Here is an 18,822-nt window from a genome sequence, read left to right as displayed (position 1 = left end):
AAGGTGTGGGGATTGTATGACACAGGCATGGGACAGACTCAGCATCTAGGCGACAGTCAACAAATGTGACCCATCATCATTCAAAAGAAGAACTTATCCATTTAATGACAGAAAAATGACAGGCTCGGCCCCTGCCAAGTCCTGAGAACATGAAATGCTCGACACTGCTGAAGTCTGTGCTAAAGTTCAAGGACGGTCAACGTCAGGCGGAACAGAAGCACAGTGAGCCGCAGATATTAGCACCTCAGGAGAAGGTGCTGTCCCGAGCACTGGACTTGCATGAACCCACTTTCTCCTCAGAACGCCCCTGTGTGGGAAGTTCTCTTGTCTCCACTTCACAGACAAGAATCAGGACAGTGAGAGTGTGTTTAACAAGCACCCACTGCTAACTAGCACTTGTCCAGTTACTAACCTGCCTTCCTCTCAACACTCTGGCCCCGTATTTCTCTTCTGCATTCATGTCACTCCGAAGTCATCGACATGCCATTCTTACTCCTAATGACTCCCCGAGGGAGAGCAGAGATGGCGCTTTACACATTCTTGAAGACCCTACATGCCCACCGCAGAGTAAGCTCCCAATGAATACTGCTGCATCAGAGGGACTGCGAGATAAATCAAGAAACTTCTAACTAAATCAGAAAGAAGTGTGTGTACACACATATGTATATGAATACTTAAAAGAAATACAAACAAAAATGAGGCAAATGAAAGCTGAAGAGACGCAGGATAAACTGTATTTGAGTCAGCAAGGTCAGTCAGGGGCTGCTCTGTGGAAAAGACAAATTTCAAACGGGCCTGACAGTGAGCAGAGCTAGGGGATGCAAGATTAGATGGGCATGCAAAGCCAAGGAGATAAGCTGCACTTAAGAGATGCTGAGCTGTTTTTCCTGCAGAGTCTGAAGAGAGAGAAGGGCCTTGAAGTCTCTAACAGATAACAAGCTCGGTCCTTCCGGAAGTGAACAATCAGAAGACCAGACCATTAATGACACCACAGCAGTAAAGGACCCTGGGAGGTAGGACTAGCCGGGAGCAGTCAAGCATCCCTACCGACACAGAGGTGTCGGTCCCCTCTGGCTGGAAGCTCCAGGAGACGGAGGTCAACGTGCCGGTCATGTTCGTAGACTTGAACTTGCAGGGCAGCTTCCCTTGCGTCCCATTTGCCACGAAGATTTCTTTTGGGGTATATACCTCCAAGGCCGATGCGCCAGCAGTCACTGGAGAGAGAGGAACAAAGGAGAGCTTCAGGGTGGATGCAGCAGGAACACCACGGTGCATGTTTATCAGACAAGACGACAAAGAAAACTACAGGTTACTAGACATATACAGTAACCCACCGCCACTGTGCACTATACATCGCCGGCAGAACATTCTATAGCCAGGTACTTCCTACAAACAGGGTAAACTGACGATGGTCTCAGATTTGTGCATTTTGCTTTTTAGTGAGAAGATACTTTTACTAGTTCATCTATACCTGGTATTTATGTTTTCTTCTTAATTAACAGATCTTATTTTTCAGAGTAGTTTTCGGTTTACGGAAACACTGAACAGAAAGCAGAGAGTCCCATATAGCTCCTCACCCCCCTACACCCGTTTCCCCTACTATTAACATCTTGCATGAGTGCAGTACGTTTACTACAATTGATGAGCCGATACTGTCCCATCGTTGTTAACTAAAGTCCACAGTTTACACTAGGGTTCACTCTGTGTTGTACATGTACGGGTCTGGACAAATGCGTGATGACATGTATCCACCATCACAGGAAAACAGAGTAGTCCCATGGCCTGAACACCCGGTGTGCCACCCGCTCACTCCTGTCTTCCCTCCCCCTAAATCCCTGGGAGCCACTGATCTTTTTACCGCTTCTATATTTTTGCCTTTTCCAGAATACTATATAGTTGGAATCATACTACAATGTAGTCTCTTCAGATTGGTGTCTTTCACTTAGCAATGTGCATTTAAAGTTCCTCCACGTCATTTCGTGGCATGGTGGCTCATTTCTTCTTAGTGCTGAATAACATCCGTTGTATGGATGTACCACAGCTTAGCCATTCACTTACTGAAGGACATCTTGTTCGCTTCTCTGATGGTCTGTTTTTAACGATGTGGAGGCCATAGTTTTATTTCTTTAAATAGTTCTCATATGCACCGGTCACATTTCAACTGATAGCATACTGAACTCTTCTCAGCTTTCATATTTAAAGCAATTAAAATTATTCTAGGTAAGATATCACCTCATTTTAAAGCCATGTTTAATATTTAACTGACCTTTTCCCTATAATCAATTTAAGGCCAAAAAAAAATAGCATAACATACCTTGTTTTCATTAGTGAAATCTTATCTACCATTAGATTTCAGTGTGCTAGACACACGTGTACTCAAGAAACAGCTGACACCCACTGGTCACGTTTCCATTTACCCATCGAGTTTTTTCAGTTAGCCTAAGCACAGAAAATAGTAGTTAAACTGTCTATCACTCGGAATATAAAAATAGCTCTTTTTTCAACATCTGTAATCAGAGGCAACTGTAGGAATTATTAAGGGTTGCTGCTAAAATAAAATAATCTTCACTCAAAAAGAGAGACTTTCATGGACTAAATGAAAGTTAGAAAGAAACTTATTTGGACTAAAATTAGAAACAATTAGAGTTAATACAGAAAAAAATTAAAACACCTATCTTCAAAATAAGGTGTTTTTTAAAGAAACAGTTTGGAGAGGATCCAGGTCTGCAGTGCTCCAATTATTCTCACAACGTAACAGACGAGCAGAATAAGGAAGGGTATTGTCACCCAGGACCGATGGTTACATTCAGAATTCTTTCTTCCTGAAGTCTGAACTACGACTCTAGGCCAAGGAGAATGAGAGCACCCCCCACTCCTCCCAACCATCTTCCAAATGTTTATTCTCAGGATACAATGGGCACTTTTGGCTATTCTTTTAAATAAACTGATAGCCACACTGCATCAAGCAGATTTTTTCTGCTAAAGAGGGTGGATTATTATTATAGGGAACAATGGATTATTTATTTGTGGTCCAAACCTCAAAACAAGCCCTTCTTTCAAACAAGAAGCAAACAAAAGAGGTTCCTTGCTATTGCCGGTGGGCAGAAAAGCAGCCCCGGGCCCTTGAGCTGAAAATGAAGGACAGAGCACAAGACGGGATGATGTGACCAGCTTATTCCAGGAAGCAGTGCTGGCTTGAAACCCTTATTTAGTCTGTGTGATTCTGCCTAGTTTTCTGCAGAGTGATAGGCATTGCAAGGAAAGCCATAGTCTTTAAAGTCAGTAAGTAAAGTTTCTCAAGGATTTTCTCCAACCAGACCCCTGCCACAAGGCCTGGTTGCAAGAACTGTTACCCTGAGATGTTATTTAAAGATGGAACTAGGCCAAGTGTCCAAGTTTACAGTCATGGAATTTGAACCAAAAAGACTGCCCAAATCCCTAAATGTCTTTTAGACAATCTAGTTAAGATAAGTTTAATTTAATTATGCCAAAGCTGCCTAACAAACTGGCCTTATTATAAATAAATATGATAAAAATGGCTTTAAAAAAAAAAAACATACTGTCACCCTTTTGCTAATTTAAACTTGTAGCTTTCAGAGCCAGGATTATGAATTTCAACTCTAGCTAATCAGCTAGTTCCAGAAAAATAAAATGACTCCATACATAGCTAGTTAACTTCTTCTTATTCCTGGCTCTCTTTCTCTCCAACATTACTCTTGTCATAATTTTTGAGATTCCATTAGTCATAAGATGAACTTTCCGAAACTCTGGTCTCTCTGTTTATCTTCTCTTCTCCCATAATCTTATCCTCAGGTCCAATCCCAGCCACTCCTTCCCACGGTCATACCCTAGACCACAGCTTCTAAACCCTGGCACTACTGACAATCGGGCCCGATTATTCTTTGTCTTGAGGGCTTTCCCATGCATTGTAGGATGTTTAGCAGCATCCCTGACCCCTACTCAACGTCAGTAGCATCTTCTCCCCTTTCAGTATTGACAACCAAAAATGTCTCTAGACACTGCAAATGTCCCCTCAGGGGCAAAGTGCTCATGACTGAGAACCACTGCCCTAGACTCTACCATCAATACCTGCACCCTCCCCCCAATCTCAACTTCAGGCTTCTCTATTCTCTGACTGACCACCCCTGTCTTTCCAGAGCATGTCCTCTAATACCCCGACTTCACAGATCCTTCAGCCACGTCAGAAACTAAAATCCACCCATCCTCAGTCGTTTTACTGTCTTATCCCCCACAGGTCTTCATCTGTCATTAGACTCATGCCCTGGCTCGCACCATCAGCTCCCTTGCCTCGCTCCCTTCAGTGCATTCACCCGGCCAAAGGTCGAGCCTGGCTAAATCCAGTCCTCTCCCCACTCTGCGTCTCTACCTCGGCGCTGACCACAGACGGAGGAAGCGCACAATCCCACTGATCGGTTTCACCTTAAACTCATGGCACTAACTTCAAGGGGGACTCTCACTGCTGCCCAGCACTCCTCCCACATGTTCCTATGTCATCTACTCTCACTCTCCTAGAAGACCATTCTGCACCTTCCTCTCTCACCTCAACTCTCCACCTCCTCCTGCTTCTCCCGCTCAGCTAATGACTGTGCTTCCTGTTTCACCGAGAAGCAACTTCCCTATGCCCCACACCACACCCTACCCGCTCCTGCATCTGTGTCCGCAGCCTGCCTTCCTCCTCTACGATGCAGGAGCCGTCTGCCCTCTCCAAGGTCCACTCCTCCACCGTGCACTGATCTCAGCTTCTCCTGCCTCCCTAGGGACACCGTCCAGCAACTCTCCCGCTTTCTCCTGAATTTTTCACTCTCTACTGAGTTATTGCCATCAATAAATATACATATTTACATCATGTCCCAGCTTTAGGGGGAAAGAATCTTGACCCTGCATCTCCCCACAGCTAGGATCCCCTTGCTTTCCTCTAATTTACAAATCTTTAAAGAACTGTCTATACTCTAATTTCTCTCCTCCCATTTTACCTTGAATAAAGCCAATTCAGGCTTTCATCTCCAGTACTCCAATAAAATTGTTCTTGTTAAGGAACCCAATGCCTTCCATGTGGCCAAACCAACAATTAATTCTCAAATCTCATCTCATTGATTTACCTACAACGTTTGACACAGTTGATCACTCCTTCGTTGAAACAATTCTTTTTTTTCCAGTTTAGCTTCTGAAACATCCCTTCCTCTTGGTTCAGTTCTTATCTCATCGCCTGCTCCTTTTCCAGTTCTTCTGACCTTGTCTGTTGTAAAGTCCCAGATCATTCCTCTGATGTCTTATCTTATTCTTTTGGTGACTTCATCTAGTTTCAAGGCTTTAAACACCTTCTAAATGTAAATGACCCCTGTATACACACACACACTGTCTATTCGACAACTTCACTTGGATTTAACTGGCATCTCAAAGTTAATGTGTCCAAATTGAACTCCTAATTCCCACACCCAAATCTCTATGGTCTTCTCATTCAGTAAATGGCAACTCTAGCCTTCTAGGGGCTGAGGCCAAAACCCCAGAATCCCTCAGGACACCCCTCTTTCTCATAACTTCCCTCCATTCCATTGTGAAACACGTTTTCTCTACTTAGAAACGTATCTTGAGATTGATCTCTCCTGCCTCTTTCAGTGCTACCATCTTGGCCCAAGCCCCTATCATCTTTCACTTGGGTCACTTCAGTGGCTTCCTCAGCTGGTACCTCTGCTTCCACCCTCACCCACTTAACTGCAGCCAATCCACGGAGAGGCCTGAGAGATCTTGTTAAAATGCAAATCAGATCTTATCACTCCTCTGCTCCAAACCCTCCAACGGTTCTCCCGTCAGCCAGGATCAGGTCAAAATCCTCACAGTGGCCTACAAAGCCTGACATGAGCCAACTCCTGGCCCCCTCTCAGACCTCGTCTCCAACTCCTCCCGCCTCAGACAGGCTGCGGCAGCCACCCCGGCCTCCTTGTGCCCCTCTGCCTGTGATGAGTGCCCCAAGTATAGAGAATGTTAAGGACAGAAAGACTAGAGGTAATCCAGGAAATCCATGAGGGCAAAGGGAAGAGCCATCAACTGTGTGAGATGCTGAAGGTCAGGTGCTCTGGGAGAAGTCTCCGTGGATACCCCGGCTTAACGCTGCCCGTGGTCCCATGCCCATAACAGAACCCCAGAGGACGTGTACCAGGCACAGGACAGCAGTTTCTGACTGCCAAGACAGGCATGAATGAGTGGCATCTTGTTAGAAAGTTCCTCCTGTGTGGGTAAAGAGAGAAACTAAAACAGGTTTCCCTCTCACACCACATTCCATGCAGCCCAAGCGAGGGATGAGTTCACTGTTCCTTAAACAATTGGGAATGGCTTGCTTTGTCCAGCCTTTTTTTTAAGTGACTAGGAGTATTATGGAAATACATAGTAAAACTGTTGTGGAATTCAGATGGCTCATCTTCAGAGTCATAGTAGAGAGTTTTTAGGCGCTAGTTAAAAATGGCTAAAAATGCAAATGCAGAGAACACTGACATGTAGAGAAGCCATTGTTCTAATCTCCAGCCTTCCCTGTCACTGCAGACGGGAATCCCAGTCTGAAAGGGACACTAAATAGGTTTCTGTTAGGCCTAAGATTCACAATTACAGCACAGCAGCAAACATCACTGTGAAAACTATTAAAACTCTTAGAAGGGGAAAAAAGTCTCCTGTTGAATCCTGGAAAAACCAGTTGCCTCAGGAATAAAAACACAGAAATGAAATGAAATAAAAAGATTAAGCGATATACAAACATTTTTATATCCTGCCAACTTTGGTTTCTGAGTTACATATTAACTTACATATAAATTTCAGAATGATAACAGGAGCAGGGCTTACTTTCCTCCCGGGGGAAGGAATCTTGCTAAATTACACTAGAGTTCAAAGGGCAAGAAAACAAATGAAAACAACTCTTCTTGTAGGAGACCAATTCAAGTGAAAGAAGCCTGAAAAAATCACTTGACAAGTAATCAAAACGTTTGTGGAATCAACTCACCAGGGGTCATTTCTATAGTAGTCAAATATGATACCCAAAACTTGATATTCTTTTATTTTGGATGGAGAACCAGAACAGTTTAGGAAGAAACAAAGCAAATGGAGAATACAAAACAACATCCATCACAATTACAAAGAAAAAAGCAAATCCAAGAATGGTTTGCCCAAGAGGCGATCCCGCCCCCCCCCCCCCCCATGATCCATCTCCATGTTTTGAATTACTGATGCAGGAGAATGTCAATAATGCTTCCCAACTAGCATGTCAAGACGATCTCATTCCGAGTAAATTCAGACTCTTCTACCATAAAATCATTTGAAATACACTGGGGTAGCTTTATTACAAATGAATAAACACTCTTCAAGGCCTAAGAACGGATCTTGAAACTGTCAGTGGGTAAAGCAACCCCTTGCCATGTTGCTGCTGGGTCCACGTGCAGTACCATCGTTTGTAACAACCTACCCTTTCAACAAAGGCTGCTAAGATTTTCCTTAAAATTGGAAGAAGGCTTTTGTTTCAAAAATTTGTGAAGCACTTTGATGTCACTGGTATATTCTCCTGCCTAGAGTACAGTCAAGCAATTTATTTAAACAGCTTTCCAGCCTATCACTTGTTTGCCTTTGGTACACAGTGAAAGTCTGATATTGTCATCTCTCTTAATACAAGCAGAAATATGACCTTTTAAAACACATTAAAAGAGAGGAACGAAAGAGAATACTGAACACAAAGTTCAGACTAGTGGGCATGACTGGAAGAGGGTGAGGGTGCAAGAGGAAAAAGGCACACAGTGTTGGTAATGTTTCATTTCCTGGGCTGGGGAGTGAGGGTGGGGGAGCTCATTTTACTGTTTAGTCTGTAAATGGTACACACACAAACACACTCTTTTGTATCTATTTTTTCATAATAAAAACTGTTCTTTCAAAGAGAGAAACGAAGACATCAGCAAGGTGATAAGAGATTTACTTCAACTGCAGAAAGCTCCAGTGCAAGCACGCAGCTCGACCCGTCAGCGTCCACTGCGACTCCTGCAATCAGGCTGGAAAAAGCAAAGCCCGAGGCAGCGCGTCAGGCGCACATGCCGCTGCCGGTCGAGGCTGCCCTGCCAGTCGGTCGAGGCAGCGTGCCTCCTCGGAAGAGGGCCACTCGCAGCTGAAGTGGGCTGCTCCCTCCCATGAATCAGGGCTATTTGGGACCTCCCTCAGCTGGATGGCACAAAGGAAGGAGGGGCTACAAAAATACACTCTATTCAATGAGCCCTAAATACCACTAAATTCAGCTTTTCATTTGTCAGGAACACACTCCTCTACACTCTTTGTCTGAAGTTGTGCTTCCGGCCTACATCTAAAAGTGACTTCCTCCCAGCTTCTGCCCCAAACTCCCCAGCCCGTGCCCCGAACATCCTGCCCTTCCCTATTCAGGCACTTCTCTGTCCACGGGAATGACAGACAGGGCAGGGACCACATCCACGTCGTTTGCCTTTCGTTGATGGGTTCAACAAACGTTTGTTTGAAAGTTGGAAAAAAATGAATGAATGAATAGAATGAAAGGAGAGAAGAATAAAACATACCAAACTAAACTCAGATAAACTCAGCCATAAAAATTACACTTGCTCCGCAATGAGCGGCTGCAGCATAACGCCCAAACAAAGTGTCTGCAGAGACTACGCAGGGCCAAGTGAGAATGAGACACCAACCTGGAGGGGCTCAGACAGGTTTCCACCAGGAGTCACCCTCCTATTCAGATGAGAGAATCCCAAAGGAGACTCATCTATTGAAATGCCCAATAAAAAAAAAAACACAGGATTACCAAATTCCTCTCAGAGTCAATTCCTTCCACTCACGATCAATGTCCAGCTGGCCACATCTCTATCCTGAACCTTTTTTTGCACTAACAAAGATCCTTCTGTTTCTCACATGACAGTTATTCCAAAGGTCCTGAATCAGGCCAGTCACTGAGCTGACCACTTGACTCCCTAAAGCCCTGGCCTTTCTTCTTTGCCCTCCTCTGTGTATGTGCTGTTCCTCTTTCTTTCCTGTACTGTTTTCCTTTTTTCAATCAACCATTCATTCTCTCAGACTATGCTGGGATCAGCCTCTCCCCTAATGGACTGCCAGTCCCGTGGAGACAAACAAACATCTCCAGCACAGCGGCAGAGGCCCCGTGCCTGGCCCCGGGGGGCTGCACAGGGTGCTAGGGCAGACTTCACGCAGGGCAGGGCTTCCGTTAACAGCTCAGTCAACACAGACGCCACAGCTGCAGTCAACCTGAATTGTATCATCTGCATCAAGTGTCCAAATATTTCCCAGTTCTTAGCAAGTAGACAAAAACAAGAAACTTTTGGTAAGAAGTCAGAGCTTTTTACTTTTGAGAGATTAGAGTGGACTAAAATGCTGAGCATAAAGGACATGCTGAACGCTCTGGGGCGTGCATATCTGACAGATAGCAGAACAACGCTCTCACACATTCTGTACTTCCCGGGTGCTGAAATGGCGTATTAAAATTTCTATTCAAGCAAAAGACCACCGTACCTTAAATGTATCTTCCCAAGCTCTGGAATCTTACCAGAAGGTCTGTGATATGTCAGAAGATACTTGAGCCAAAATTTAATGCAAACCAGAAAAGGCCAATAGAAAACATTAGAGCAACAACAGAATGAGAGATTGGAAAGGACAGGCCTACGGTCGATGGCAAGTGGGGTATTCCTTGCCTCCAAAACTTGGCAAAAAGGAAGTGGGCAATGGAAAAGTCACCACTTACTGAGTGCTTATCGTTCAGCATTACAATCTGTGGCTCATTTATTATGGTCAACAACACCGTTGGGTGTTATCTATGGGATAGAAGCTCAGAAGGCCTAAGGAACTCGCCCAGGTCACTTACCCAGCAAATGTGGAGCCAAAAGTTGAATCTAGGACCTTCTGACTCCAAAGCCCAGCACTTTCACCATGCTGATCATCAAGCTTTAACAGAATTTCTTATTCTAACAAAATCTTATGGGGAACCCGGTGTATAAGGAGATTGAGGCAGTTTTCATAGACAAGTCAGACAAGAAGTACTCAAAACTTACAATAATAAATAAGTCCCCGAACTGCAATACAGCATGATGGTTCTCAACCATGGCTCCACATCAGATTCCTCTAGAAAGCTTTAAAAACTACTGATGTCTACTGAAACCAGTGAAAATATTCTGTATGATACTGTAATGATGGATACATGTCATTATACATTTGTCCAAGCCCAACGAATGTACACCACCAAGAGTGACCATAATGTAAATGATGGATTTGTGGTGATAATGACATGTCAGTGTAGGTTCATCAATTGTAACAAATGTGTCACCCTGGTGGGGGATATGACGATGGAAGAGGACATGTGTGTGGGGGCACGGGGGAAATGGGTATATAACCTTTCTCTCAATTTTGCTGTGAAAAAATAAAATCCCTTAAAAACAAATACTGATGCCTGGGTCCCACCCCTACTCCCAGGGATTCTGACTTAATTGGTATGGGGTGTGGTCTGGGCACTGGGCTTATTAAAAGGCCCTCAGGTGATTCTAAATCTGTAAGCCCCACCCAGCATACCAATGAGGTGCTGGATTCACTTATGATACTATCATCAAATAAGATGGGGCCTGAAGCAGATGGGTCTTGCCCGGCATTGACTGAGTGTTGATACAGGTATGTTCACTTGTGAAATATATATTAGTGCACCTGCGTGAACCGGAAATTCACAAGAGACTACGGCAGTGTTCTGCTACCTTCTCAATCAACCACACACTTAAGTTTAAATGTGCACAGAAACTACAAAGCCCCCTTTATTCTAAAGACTGCACTGGCTGCCGGAGTTGACGTGGCAGTGTCTCCAAAGTCCCAAAATTATGCATATAACTTCCTATCTGTGCTTGTTGTTTTTATTCTTATTTTAATGGTTAACAGTACACTTTAGAGACAAACGAAATGTACATCAAAGCTCTGGAAGCTCTAAAGCTGCCAGAATCCCCTGGAATCTACTGGGGAGAGCCTGAAAGCCACTGCTCTGCTTGGTTTTGAGAAGGTCAGGTTTACTACAGGAGTGGAAAACCAGGTCTGCCCCCACAGCAGCCTGACGCTGGACAGACAGACTAACCACATTTCAACCACACGAGGGGAAGTGAATTAAATGGGGGAGGAAGTCCTTCATCCTTCTTAGAGCTACAGGTACTCTCAAATCTGTGTCTACTACCTGGTTATCCTTTGGGCAGCTTCTCAATTAAACGCAAATTTGTCCATGCCAATTTCTTATGTAAAACCCAGTTTAAAAGCTCCTGGATTACGTCACGAAGTCCACAGTCCTCAGTATGCCACACTAGACATTGCCAAGTAACAGCCCTCTTCCTGCTTTTACATCTGGTGAAGGCTAACGCTGGTGAGCTGGATCAGCTTGCTCTCACTTCCCCCAACATGAGACGCAGATGGCATGCCACTGGGCACACCATGTGAGTCTACACTTGGCTTGGAAGGAGTCTACTTCCGAATTCCTACAGAATCTCAAGACTCCACCTAAACATGACTTCAGTGAAGCCCTCCCTGATTTGACCTCCTCCTCTGCCCCACGACTCAACATTTCTTGTACGCCTCTCCATGGCTGCAGAATACTGAAGTAGTCACAGCTTCAAGGGAGAAGCAAAATCTTTTTGGTACTGCTCCTGCAATAATCTCGAGCTCCTCTATAAGACTCAGGACTCCTTGGGGCATGGAACTACGTCTTATCTGCCCTTTGTGTGCCCAACATATAGGATACTTCCTGGTGGTCAGAACACTCTCAAAGAACAGTTAAGGAGTAAACAGACTGATAAGAGCCAAATTTTTAGGATTCCTATAACGTGAAGTTATGGTTAATGAAACGTATAAGCACTTTTTTTTTCCCCTAAAATAAATTAAAGAAACCAACTTGCCCTTAAATGGATGCCTAACCCAGGTCAAGTTCTTTCTGACTTTTAGAAAAACCTGGAAAAGAGTCCAGATTAATCAGCACCAATTTATCACTGCCAGAAAGAGTTCAAAGTGTAACTGCTCGCCCTTGGACATCAAGTAAAAAAGGAGAGAGGAATGGAAACATGTGCTCCATTCCTGCTGAGATGCAGGCTTTGTTAGAAGAATAATTTAAAAAAGATAACAATTAAACAACTCATTTATTGAACAGCAAATAAGTGCTAGCTTCTGCAGAGGGTACAGCGTCATTGGAAACTGTGAAAACAGACACACACACAAAAGAATGTATACAACAAACAGTGGGTGCCTACCATGTGCAGGGTCTGGTCACACTGCAGGACATAGGAGAACAGCTCTCCCACAGGCATGACGTGCTACCTGGTCTGTATTTTAGTTATTGTTTACACCATCTTATCTCCCCCAAAAAAGTTCCTACTAAAGCATCTCCTAAAGTAGCCAATAGACTATAACTACAGTATGTAGTGAATTAAAGTTGAAGTTAGAAAAATGAAGAGGTCAGGGAGTGTTTTATGGGAAATGCATTTGAATTTTACGGGGGATGTTGAGAAGAATCAAGATAGATAGGAAGGGCATTTTGCAGAGACAGAAAAACGCGAGCTGATGTTTACAATGAATGACAGATTAATCTGGCTGGAGCAGAAGAAAGCTGTCGAGTCGAAAAGGTGGGCTGAGACGCTGGAACTTGATCTGCGCGAAGTGGGCACCACTCTCTATTTGTAAGCAGGGGGATACAGGAAAAGTGGACTTTTTGGTGGAGATGTGAAGAAATGCAGAAAAAGGAGGGAAAAGAGGCATTTAGAAGATTTTCCCCCCTCAATGATTTATTTGTTTCATTCTGCCCCAACACAACAAAATAGAAAAACCTCCAGGAACGACTCCTCTCTACATCTTTCAAAGCAACAATACCACTAACAAACCAAATTATTTTTACATTTAGAAGCCTACAAACTGACTTTAGATATGTGGAGGATATTTTTAAAAACTAAGTATTGCATGTAGCTAATTTCTTTGAAATAATTAATAAGGAATTCTACATGATTATACATCAGATGGCTGCCCCAAGCTCATTAAACTATTTTTTAATATCCCAACCATTTTGATGGGAATCCTGCTAAGACGTATTATTTTTCTTCTGTCTTCATAAAAAAGATAATATGGTGAATGAAAGTTCGAGGAGAAACAAGATATTTACCTCGTTTCACAGTATTCCTGCACAAGCTAGTTATTAATCACAAAGGGAAAAAGATGGTTACTCTACAGTGGAGAAACATGGCAGACACCGTCTTAGGCAAGGATCAAAGTTAGTGTCACGGGGAATGGAACAAACTGGCACCACGTCTCCTTACATCATGCACCGAGAAGAACAGAGCATCACTTCTGTGGCACTCTTGCCAAATGTGCATAACCCGAATCATGACACAAATCTGATAGAGGGGCATCTTACTGCATAACTGGCCTGTACTCTTCAAAATGCTAATGTAAAATTAAGAAAATAAGACTCAGGAAGTGCAGACTAAAGGTGACCAAAGAGACATGACAGTTGAAGGAAACACATGATTCTGGATTTTCTTCTGCTATAAAAGACATTATTGGGACAACTGGCAACACCTGAATAAAGTCTGCATATTAGATAACAGTACTATATCAACATTAATTTCCTGATGTTGATAATTACACTGTGGTTATGTAAGATGACGTCCTTAGTCCTTAGGAACTACACATTAAAGTATTTAAGGACAAAGGTACAGACGCACAAAATATTTAAGGATAAAGATCAGCATTCTGCTGCTCTCATATAACTGAGAAACACACTTGAGGGAGAGGGAGCAGAAGAGGGATTAGGAAAACATAAGAAAACGTTAAAATTTGAGAAATCTGGGCAAAGAGCAGATGGTATTCTTCGATTCTTTTGCCACTTCTCTGTAAGTCTGAAATTCTATCAAAATAAAAACGGAAAAGAAATAATATAGTATTCATTTAACTTTTTTTGGTAACTCAGGAGTTGTTTGGACTTCAGGAACATAAAATTTAGTGGTGCCCTCTGGGGTCCCTCAGATATGTGGGGCTATCCGCCCCTATTTAAAGTTCCCCAGCCACAACTGATTAACCTTCTTGCTATCCGCTCCACTCTGATCAGAGAGTCCGAGGTTGCCACTGCTCACTGCCGCTTGCCTCCAGCAGCCCCTAGTCCACCTCCTAATGAATTGCTCTGATTTATTATGGGCTTGGAAACTCATCTAATTCACGGTCATTTTACAGATGAAAAAGCTCTGTTGAAGGTATCTATACCATAAAGAACAGAAGGATGTAAACAATTCCAAGGGTCTTTTTGTGACCGTGCTAATTAGATCAGTGTGTAAAATTAAGAGGAAACAGTTTCTTATTGAAGAAGTGTGTTACGAGTCCAGCTCAAGAATCTGAAGGAGTGGACTCTGTCATATTAGTGTCAGCTGTCCATTGGCCTTTTTAGGCTTACTTTCCAGTGGCCAGATAAGCCTCTGCAGATTAGTAACGTATTGGTGTATTTCAAGATTTCCCCCTAAACTTCCTGTTTATTTAAAAAAGAAACTCACGTGCTTCATAATCCCTGGATATTCTATAGCTTACTGAGTGGCTGGCTGTACTGCCCAAAGCTGAGATTATTTTCACTTAGATTTATATGCAAGAGAAACAACAATAAATAAAAGAGTGACGTGAGGACACATGCTGTTGAGTCACCGGTAACCGAATGTAGTTTAAAATGTACAACAAAACTTTAGAGCACTTTGTTCCTCCAAAAGTATTTTTCCAGCTATTTTCAGATAACTGAAAGAACCCTCTGCCTCCTGACCTACTGCAAACATTTAATAGAGTGACATCTCTTGAAACAGTTCTTTGGGGTCATTCTCCTCAGAGGACTGGCATTTACTCAAAGGCTTCTGGTTGGCAAAAATTCCTTGAAACAACAAAGTCTGTCAAATGGTTAAAACTTCTATTTTAAGGTGGCTGATATGAAGTAACTTTTCAAGCCACCTGACATTTTGAAATCATTTCTAAACCCAAACGTTTCCATCAAAGGTGGGCCTGTTTAAATAAATTATGGTATATCCATGCAAGGGAATACTATGGTGTCATAAGAAAGAACGAGTGCTGACATGGAATGATCTCCATGACGTATTATTAAAGGAAAAAAGGAAATGCAGACACACCATATACAAAAATTAACTCAAAAATGGACCATAGACTTAAATGTAAGAGCTAAAACTTAGAAAACTCTTAAAAGAAAAATACAGAAAATCTTTGTGATCTTGTATTAGGCAACGGTTTCTTAGATAAGACACCAAAAGCATGAGCAACAAAAGGAAAAATAGGTAAACTAGACTTAATCAAAATTAAAACCTTTTGTGCTTCAAATGATACCATCAGGAAAGAGGTCAATCCAGAGAATGGGAGAAAATACTTGCAAATTATATATCTGATAAAGGACTTCTATCCAAAATATACAAAGAACCTTACAACTCAGTAATAAAGACAAACCAATCCAAAAATGAACAAGGACTTGAACAGATATTTCTGCAGAGAAGAAATACAAATGACCCACAAGCAAATGAAAACATGCTCAAATGTCACTAATCATAGAGCAAGGCAAATGAAAACCACAGTGAGATGCCACTTCACACCCACTAGGGACGCTATAATCAAAAGGACAGTAACAAATATCGGTGAGGATGTGGAGAACTCAGAACGCTCTGCACGGCTGGTGGGAATGCAACCCGGCGCAGCCCTCTGGAAAACAGCTCAGCAGGTCCTCAAGCGGGTAGACACAGAGGTAGCAGGACTCAGCAGCTCTGCTCCTAAGTGTCACCCCGGAGAACTGAAAACACGCCCATCAACTGAGTATTATTCTGCCATGAAAAGAAATGAAATATTGATACATACTATATCACGGATGAACCTTGAAAACATCATGCTAAGTGAAAGAAGCTAGACACAAAAGGCCCCATATTATATGATTCCATTTATACAAAATTTCTAGAATAGGCAAACCCATAGAGACAGAAAGCAGACGTGTGGGGGCTGGAGGCAGAGAGGAATGGGGAGTGACCACCAACAAGTACACTTTCTTTACGGAGTGATGAAAGTGTTCTAAAATCAGATGGTAGCAATGGCCGCACTTCTCTGTGAACACAATAAAAATCCATTGAATTTTATACTTTAAAAGGGTCAACTTCATAGCATATGAATTACATCTCAATAAAGCTGCTGTTAAAAAAAAAAGCAAGCTGTTGAACACGCATGGGATGCAATCACTTACAGATTTGCTCATAACTCAAACTCTCTCTAGAAAGATACACAGGAAACTACCATCGGCCTCCTCAGCAGGGGACTGGAGACAGAGGAAGATGTTTTCACCAAGTGCTTTTTTAACTTTTGCACTATGTCAATATAGTACTGTTCAAAATCTTTAATTAGAGGTAAAATGAAACTAGAAAATGTTTTTAATAGACTAGTTCCTTCTTCTGGTTTAACAATGCAAAGCTCTGTGCAAAGCAATCCATGTGGTCACAGGACTGCAGATGGTAATGAGGGCTAAAATTAGCCTCAAGTAACAGAAAATCAGTACAGGTTTCTCTTCTGTACTGTATGGTTCTAGTTCCATTAACTTCTCCCCGTTTGTCTTCTAACTCTCTATCTCAGGGGCGCTCTGATGAACCGGTTTTGTTTGCCTCTTTATTTGGAGACTCAAACTGAACAAACCTCCTGCAAGGCATCAAATCCCCAAACTTGTAAAAAACCAAAACCTATCTTTAAAAAATTTTGTGATAAAATCTCCCTCTACCAGATGTTATACTTTAGGGGAAATTAAGAATAATAAATGACCCTTAATTTAAGAATAAATTTAAGAATAAATGACCCATAGAAGAAGCCAAAACAGCTTAGAAGCACTACTTTCTACATGCTCCACTCCTAAATTTCTGAATGGATTACTACTGCCCTCTGAAAGCCACTCTCCATTTTTCACCAACTTTGTCAGAGAGCTGGTCCAGAAACAGGCTTCCAAAACAGGCCACCGAACCCCAGCTCCACAACCAGGGCAGAAGGAAATAGCCCCACTTGAAGAAGTTCTCCTTCCCGTTTAATTCCACATTGTCCAGCTGGAATCCGGGGGTAGCTCTTTCCATTTGGGAAAGTTCCGTACTACAGATCTTACTGGGTATATTGCATTCTCTACACGCTTCCGCTGTAACGTCGAGGCAGCCCATGCGGGAGAGCTGCAGGAGCCCGCCAGCACAGCCTCAGCTCCCCAGCATGACACACAGGCCCTTCAAAGGCCCGCTCCAGGTTACCATGCCGGGCAGTTTATCACTCTCCCCATCTCACCCCAGATCCTACATTTCTGCCACGCCAAGCTTCGAGCCCCTTCCCCAACACAGTGCACTCTTAACAACAGCATGCTTTGTACATGTTACTCTCCTTGTCTGGAACGCCATCCCCACCAACCCGCTCACTCAAGGTGGGCCCACGCCTTCTCTTCCTTTCAAGAAACTCCTAGACAATCACCTCTGGAAATCTCCCCTACCTTGGGGTCTAATCGTGGACATTTTTTCTCAAGTTTAAATGAATTCATATTAAAAGACTTATAAAGTTCTAAAAATTAGCATATTTCATCAACTCTAAGACACGACTGGTGGTAAGACAGATTATTTTATGTGCCACCAGAAAATAAAAACGTTGGCTCTGACTCACCAACAATTGGAAAGCACACCCCATGTCAGAGAAAATGTGGAGAAACCGATTGCCTGAAAAGCGAAGAAATGCAGCAAACCACAGAAAGGAAAGATAAAGACGCAGTCTTTGAACTCGCTGCTCACCTCTAACACATCACTTGACAGCGGTTTCCTAGGCCCTCCCACCCTTTGGCATCTAAGTTGATTTTACTCACATTTGATTCCACCTCCCAATAATTAGCTCAGAACCTAAATCCAAAGACATGCACAGGAAAATAAGAATCCCGCTGATATACATTTAACCATAAGAGCTCCAATATATTAAGCATCTGTTTAGTAAAATGTAAAAAATGCGATAAAACTTAGAAATCATTAATGCCAGAAAAATAAAACTTAACAAAAATGCTTCTTTGCCCACAGGGACCCAGGCAGTACCCAATACTTCAGCATTAGTATTAACCCAAAATACTGGAGATGTTAAATATTTTCAGTCTTTTAAAGAGATGTACAGGATATGCCCATGTGTACAAGGCTCCAAAAATATCCTTGACATCAGTTTGCTCAATCTTCTATTCACGATATTATGTGAACATGACACGGTATTTACTTAGTACATAAACAACATTTTTGCCCCATGACATAAACAATGATAAGCGCTTAAAGTATATTTGTAAAGAGAATTTCTGATGCTTGACAAGCTGTCCCACTCCCCTTTCCCCACGGCAAGCTGATAAGAAAGCAAGTGATCCTGCCTGTGGAGCAGGTGGGAAGGTCAAGCTAAGCCCTGCCTGCAGGCACAGGACCCTCATCCCAGTCCACCATCTAATCACAGCAAAAGCAAAGCCACTCTCCTTCCAAGCCACTTTTGGACCTGCTCGAGAAGGCTGCCCTGCTCTTCGCAGAAAGCCCCACTATGTGATTAGCAAACCTTCACATCCTCTTGGTGCAAACCGGCATCGTGAGTTCTTACATCTGGACCAAGTGTTGGGAACGGCGGGCATCCCACTTCTGCAGAGTGATCGCAACAATACTTCATCTTGAACTGACGGCAGCAAATATTATTCCATTATGATTTCACTCTCAATTTAAATGAAATAAATTTAATGAAACAAATGGATAA

At 42.8% G+C, this 18,822-nt stretch overlaps 1 protein-coding gene across 1 annotated transcript in view; it reads right to left on the bottom strand.

Annotated features, from left to right (window-relative positions):
- The window catches only part of MPZL1 (myelin protein zero like 1), a 56,489-nt gene that overhangs the window by 22,145 nt on the left and 15,522 nt on the right, over positions 1 to 18,822 (bottom strand). The window contains exon 2 of the mRNA XM_070591499.1: positions 1,048 to 1,214. Within this exon, the coding sequence (XP_070447600.1) occupies positions 1,048 to 1,214 (167 nt within the window). The remainder of the gene's footprint in view (positions 1 to 1,047; positions 1,215 to 18,822) is intronic.

This window comes from Equus przewalskii, chromosome 23, assembly GCF_037783145.1.
Source record: "Equus przewalskii isolate Varuska chromosome 23, EquPr2, whole genome shotgun sequence".
NCBI lineage: Eukaryota > Metazoa > Chordata > Mammalia > Perissodactyla > Equidae > Equus > Equus przewalskii.
The sequence above is the reverse complement of the archived record's forward strand: the minus strand, read 5'-3'. Positions and strand labels throughout refer to the sequence as shown.